The 7398-nt window shown below is 40.3% G+C and overlaps 1 protein-coding gene across 1 annotated transcript; it reads left to right on the top strand.

Annotated features, from left to right (window-relative positions):
- The first annotated feature begins 4933 nt into the window (after nt 1-4933).
- On the top strand, nt 4934-6079 carry LOC110786263 (uncharacterized). Its single transcript, XM_021990796.1, has one exon. It carries the CDS (start codon nt 4934-4936, stop codon nt 6077-6079), a length of 1146 nt encoding a protein of 381 aa, XP_021846488.1.
- The last annotated feature ends 1319 nt before the right edge of the window (nt 6080-7398 follow it).

Below are 7398 nucleotides of genomic sequence, written 5' to 3'. Positions count from 1 at the left end.
TATATGGTCATAGCAAAATATGAGCAGTCAAAGACTCAAAGGCATTTAGCTTTTATGATAAATATCCAGCATTTTTTTTAGTACAACTAATCAATCCACAACTTATAACCATTGCAAGACACTGAAAAAAAAGTACAAAGTTAGCCTATGAGGAAGAGTGAGAGATTAAAAGATGTCAAACCTGTATTGGGGACGCAACTATTAAAATACCGGCAACACCACCTCCTAAGACTCGCCCATCCTGCCTAGCTTAAGAAACACTTATACTGCCGTCCCTGCTACGTGGACCACCACCATCTGAAAGTGTGAATGAACCTGAGAGTGACAAAATTTCGAAACACCCCTGCAGAAAACATGAGGAATTAAACAAAACAGAGAGCCAAGAAGAATCAACCAAATTTCCATCAATCTGACATCACAGCAGTATGAAACTAATAGGGAATTTTCCGGGAACAGAAATGCTTGTTAACTAAAGCCTTCAGACTTTATGAACAGTTCATCGGCTTGCCAGGTGTGAATGATAATTGGATACCTTCTTCTGTATATGCTATTCATTTTTAATTTTATGAGGAAGGGAAAGAAAGAATAATTAGCAAGAAAACAGAAGTATTATCTGGACTGAAATGGCTGCTAGACACCTTATAAGTGTGAAGATTTGGCTTATCCTTAGAAGAAAGTTGAAGAAACTAAACCCAATTCAAAGAAAATTTCTTTCTAAACGTATCGATTCCACTTGATATTATTGTTATGTCTCTGTTGATCAGCTTATGTTCCACCCTTCCTGACTTTGGTATTTCAGTCTCGAAGGAACTCATGAGGGAAGTCCTGGAAAAGAGAACGTGATAAAGTATTTCTAAACATACGAAATATAAGTATATGTTTATAGTCAAAATTCTCCACATTAAACCAACCATTAGTTCCTGTTTCATTTCAACACCCTCTTTTGTTCTGTACCGTCTTGTTAGTTACCAAAAATGGTACACAATTTGGGCAGTTTTGTGGTAAAAGCATGTGTTACTTCCTATATATGATACCTAGTCAAAATTGGCACATAAAATCCAAGTATAAGATATGATTTAGTGGAAACAACTTGCTTGGAAAGGCATGCATGAAATACTCCCCACATTTAACATTTAACATTTAACATAACCATATAAGATCTGATTTTGCATAGATAAAGCCTCATAAAACCCTAACTTGAATACATTTGAATGAAGCTGCATCACTTCACAAAGGGCAGCACACAATTTAAGGGCCAAAGAACAAAAAGAATGAGTCAAATGGGGAGTCTCGTACCGAGTTGACTCGGTTTCACGGATCAAAACACCGACGCTAGAGATCTGCTCGTTAGCATGAGAGGAAGACCGTACAACCGGTAAACATAATTGATTTTTGAAATAGACGGTGTAGATTAAAAGGGTATGACACTTGGAGATCATAGATTAACGACGATGAAAATGACCGCTGGAGAGAGATAAATGGCGGGAAATATTACACGCCAAAGAATCTGTTGGTTGCTTTCTGCCTCTGGTATTGACTATTGAGAAGGTATAAATCTAAAACTGGGTTTTTGGAGTATCAAATCTGTCGATTTTGAATATTTTAAGATATCTTAAATTCTAAAGTTTGTAAATGCAGGTAGTGCAAAGATTCCATAACAGTTAAAAACGTCATTTTATAAGCATTAAATCGAAGGAACTGCCCGTAAAATGAAAACACACCAGCAAATGATAACTCACCAGCAAACGACCTTTTATTTCCTGATGTATAAGTGCCGCCACTGGGAAGCTACTGTAGCAGCTGAAGACCGACAAAAAAAAGAAAAAGGTGTTAATAGTCAATCATAGCCAGTAGCAATCTAACATCAAAAGAAATCAAAGCAGAAAAAAAACAACATAATATCAGATTTGAACTAAATAACGATAACATTTCTTTAATTCTATGAATAATAGCAGAAACATATCGAGCAAAGCAATGTGATATTGTGTTTAGAGCAAAGAAGTTTCTAGGCCGGCTTTAGCCATGTGGTATTATGTTTAGAACAAAGCAGCAAGCATCCTTACTTTCAGCAATTTATTTAAGAAAAGTTACCTTCACCAACTCCAATTGTTGGTTATACTAATCCATGAGAATTTAACATAAAATTGTAGTGAATGTAATTGAACTGTTGACCGATCATACCTCTGAAAATATGCTTAAAGCGCCACACATAACCATGAAGATCTTCAACAGCTAACTCTTAACTTGGGGTTTGTTGGGTCATGTCCTAAGGAACCAAACAGACAAAAACAATCTGATGATCATTCAATTATTACCAGAAACCCTAGCTACTTCTGAACTCAACAAAAAGTCAAGAAAACAGTATATACCAATGGAGGAAGGCATTCATTCGTGTGTTTTCGAAGAACCGAGAATCCACCATGAGTGCTAGTGTCGGATCTAGTCAAGACCTTTGAGAAAGACCGGATCGCCGGCCTTGGTGGCTCAGGTTGGCAGGGATCAGGCTGGTTTACGCGGTTCAGTTTGCTACACACCCAAATGACAAAAGTCACAAAAGTAGACATAAATTACAATTATGAGGATAAAATCAAATAAATCTAAAAAAACTGACCTTTTTCAGCCACATAAGATGACAACACTTCCTCAAATTGAAAACCTGAATTCTTACTGCTGCTCATCTGAATCTAAAAACCAACAACAAAATTCCACCAAAATTCAAATACTATCAAGAAAAAATCATCTTTCCTGTGTTTGTTGAATTATCAAAATAAAATCCAGCTAAATTGATGCTGTAAAAACTGAAGGTATTCGTCGAAATGATCAATAGAGCAAGATCCCTAATTTGAAAAAAAAAAAATCATTAAGCCAAGATTGCTGACTTCCATTTACAAAAGTTTAGCACTTGCATTTCAACTAATCGGTTCTAACACAATTTCTTAATCCAAATTCAACCTAATTCAACCCAAAATGTCATATTTTTCCAGCCATCAGACACCGAAACAGAAATTTAAATTTCAACCAGGTAATCGCAAATCGAATCAAATGAAAATTCACCAAGTCAACAACACCGATATAAAATAATCAACATTCAAAAGATTCAAATGTGCAATATTTTTAACCTTTTTCTTCAAATGTCAGAATTCAGAAATTACAAAATGCAAAAAAACTAACCTTTTTTCAGCCTCAGAAGATGACACACTTAAATCCGTAAACCTAATTCATTAAAAAGAAGTCAAAATTAACTCCAATACTTGTTCAATCTCTATAAAATCGAATAAAATCGATTTGCTCAATTCCAAAACAAAACTCAAATCCAATAAAATCGATTATATTTCGATAAAATAAAATATCAAATCATAAAATGAAACAGAAAGTTCAAGACCTAATTAAAAGAACAAAAACTGGGAAAAAAGAGAAAAAAAAAGAAAAAATCAACGTACCTACTCGAATTTAGCACAAATTTGCAAAGATGAATCGATCGAAGGAGAGGATGAAGAAGATCGAAGGTTTTTGTAGAGGAAGAAGATCGAAGAGGATTTGAGGAAGAAGATCGAAGATTCGTAGATGAAGAAGATTGAAGAGAATACGGGAGGAAGGTGAGAGAAAACGGGAGGGAGGGAGGTAGGAGAGAGAAAACGGTGGAGCAGGAAGCCAAGAAGGGTTAGGGCAGTTTAGTGTAAGGTTATTTTCGTCTTTTGGCAAGTGGACACGAAAAGTTAAGTTACTAAAATACCCTCAGGAGCTGGCTTATATAATAGAGATAAACAGAATGCCACTCAGATCCAACGTATGGAGAGCGGGAGAAAGTTCCCGTCCTCAAGCTAGCCGAGGAGCCAGTCCTTTGGCAGAACGCTCGGAGATCGACCACGGCCATCAAGCCTTTCTGCCTCGGCGAGAGCAGGACACGCGACCACCTTCCAGGGCAAACCCACCACAATCGGTAGACGATCAATTTAGGAATTTCGACCGCAAAATGATCCCCGAAACATCAAGTGGCACAACATCCGTAACCGGCCTTCTTATTTATGTACGTACACTTTTGTTTCACAGGGTGGGGCCGCCAGGGAAATGCTACGCAGCGCCCTAACTCGACGAGCAACCTAGCAAATGAAACTCTAGCCTGAGTAGTAGTGCACTCATCTGCATACAACGGCACACCCAACAAAAAATTCGACTGCCAAGCAAGACCGCCCTTGTCCCTTTCATTTCTCCATTCTGCCCCGGCCATCTTGCGGCCATCCTCGAGACGTCAGGAACACTATGAAGCTGAATCTGAACTATCAGACACTGGATCTACTCCAGTTATGGAAGATCCCCCATTTACCCCTCTACTCGAGGGCAAACCCAGATGACGCCCAACAGAGTGAGCATGCATCCTCGTATGATCTCCAGCTGCCGTGAACCAACTTATCATATCCAACAGGGGTTGAATAACCTGACGTTGAGGCACATGAGCACTCCCTTCTGTGAGGACATAATGAACGCCCCGAAAGAACCTAAAGTCAAAACTCCTACCATTGAAGCTTATGACGGCACCACCGACCCAAACATGCACTTAGTTGCATACCGTCACCACATGTATGTCCAAGGAACCAATGAGGCCACGTGGTGCAAATAATTTCCTGCCACCCTTAAAGGAGTGGCGTCCAAATGGTTTGAACGACTGCCCCCGGGATCAATTACCTCTTTCAACGAGCTACAAACCTTGTTCTCCACCAGGTTCATGGCATACAAGGAAGAAAGGAAAACAAGCATGCACTTGGGACGCATTCAATAAGGAAAAGATGAGTCTTTGAGAAGCTATGTTAAGCGCTTCAATCTAGAGGCCGGACAGATCCCAGATCTGCCCGATGGCATCTCCTTCGATAATTTTATCAGAGGATTGAAGAAAGGGTCATTCAAATTTGACTTGGTTAAGAAGAGTGTCCGGACTATGGCTGAAGTCTTGGACGAGGCCGAAGCATTTATCCATGCAACAGAAATATGCAGTGCGTCTAAGGATGGAAAGACTGGTGAGGCGACAGATTCCTCAGGGAAGAAAGAGAAGATAGACAGGAAAGCCCCACGGGTAAATGGTACTTGGGCTCTTTCTAAAGAGCATAATACCAATTCTCCTGGACAGAAGAGAGGACGTCCACAAGAAAGAGAATATTTCGAATACAATACGGACCTTCTCACGATCTTAGTGGACGTTGGGACCAGGTTCGATCTTGAGCGGCCCTTCCCCATGAAATCTCCTGCTGGGAGTCGAGATCCTAAGCTGTATTGTCAGTTCCACGAAGATATAGGACATGACATCAAGGATTGCAGAAGCTTGAAGAGAGCCCTGGACGGCCTAGCCTCCAAGGGGTACCTAAAGAACTACCTGCAAAGGAGTACTCACGGCACAGGGAAGAATCAGTACAAGAAAAACAAGTCACCCGTCTCAACTACAGAAGGGAATCACAGCGAAGGGGGATTTGTAGCTGTCATATCAGGAGGACCATCCGCTGGGGGACCCACCATGAGGGGACAGAAAGATTACGCCCGCCGTCTAGGTCAGGTAATGTTGTCAGGGAAGTCACCGGTGGACCCATTCCCTCGGATAGAGATATGTGAATCGGATGGTGGACGTGTAGCCACCCTGCATGACGACCCTCTTGTGGTCGAAATCAAAATCTCCAACATAAGGGTAAAGCGCATCTTAATAGACACAGGAAGTTCATCTGATATAATGAGCATGGAGTGCCTCAGCCGCCTAGCTCCTGATCCTAAAACCATAGAGAGCATCCACTACCCTATCATTAGCTTTGGGGGAAGCATCATACACCCTGTAGGCGTCATCAACTTGCTGGTACGGATTGGAGAGCGTAAGGATGGACAAAAGTTGGGGGTGGACTTCCTAATCGTCAAAGACTTAACGACATACAATGTCATTTTGGGAAGTCTCACCTTAAACAAGATTAAGACAGTGGTTGTCACTCATCTCATGCTCCTGAAGTATGTATGTGACGATGGGGCAATAGGGACTATACATGGAGATCAACAGCAAGCGAGAGACTGCTACCTCACAACTCTTAACCCGTTAGTAGGGGTGTAAATGAGCCGAGCCGAGCCGAGCTTTACCCTGTTCATGTTCATGTTCATTTAACTTATGCGAGCTCGAGCCCGAGCCCGAGCTTTTAACCGAGCTCAAAAATTTGTTCAAGCTCGGTTCGTTTAAAATATTTTGTGTTCGCGAACTGTTCGTGAACGGCTCATTTATTAATCGAGCCGAGTTTATAAACGAGCTTTCTTAAACGAGCTTTAGAGTATAACCACATGAAAATCTAACAAATTATAATTATATCTAATAATAAAGATTAAAGTATACATTACTTTATTTGATAAACAAACTAATAATTTAGAAAGAGTCAAAGAGCAATAATTTAGCAATTAAAATTTTATTTCAAAATATTTTTATTCTATTATAGATTCCAAAAGTCAAAAACATGATTTTTATTTATATTTGAAAAATGTATATATGGTAAAATATGATACATAACATAACTAGACGAACTTGTTCACGAACATAAATGAACGAGTTGTTCATGAACATAAATGAACAAGTTGTTCATGAACTTAAATGAACGAGCATACATATGTTCATGTTCAAGCTCGTTTATTAAGCGAGCTTCAAAAGTTGTTCAAGCTCGGCTCGTTTAGTAAATGAACGAACATGAACGAGTTTTAAACGAGCCCGAGCCCGAATAGTTTATTGACCGGCTCGGCTCATTTACACCCCTACCCGTTAGCATGGAAGAAAGACCCGGCCGGGACCAAAGGCAAAAGGAAATTTAAGGAGGAGACACCCACTGCCAGCGAAAGTATCCCAGCCAAGATAGAGAAAAGTGGCTGAAGAGTAGAATGTCATTAGACTAGTCAGAATACTTTATGTAATATGAGCCTTGTAGACACCTAATTTGTGTCTCCCCTTTGGGATGATGACGATACCATTATCTTTGTTAGGCGATTGGAGTAACTCCAGGCGGAAATCGTAATTGCTAAGAATACCTCCGAAATCCAAGGTCCAAAATCCAATCCCCGAGACCGTTCCCCTCCCGGAACTCGGTACAAAATACAACTTCCAAAATCCAATTTCAAGATCCAAGTACAATCTCAACTAGTGGACCATCCCATTGGTCTTACTAGGCCTTTTCCACTCAAAATCATATAAGGCAAGTCAAATTCGGGCGCCGACCCACAAAACCGAGCATGCCGGGCCCCGCCCCGTAAAACCGGAATTCAAAATCCCGAGAAAGGTTTGTTTTTAGACGCAAATTCAAGCCTTAACCTCCAAGCAAACACTACGTGCCAAACATCGTACTATTCGTACGAAGGTACACCCATACAAGACAAATCAAGGACGGCATCTTTCCG

This window comes from Spinacia oleracea, chromosome 3 (assembly GCF_020520425.1).
Source record: "Spinacia oleracea cultivar Varoflay chromosome 3, BTI_SOV_V1, whole genome shotgun sequence".
Classification (NCBI taxonomy): Eukaryota; Viridiplantae; Streptophyta; class Magnoliopsida; order Caryophyllales; family Amaranthaceae; genus Spinacia; species Spinacia oleracea.
This window is presented reverse-complemented; position numbering and strand designations above follow the sequence as displayed.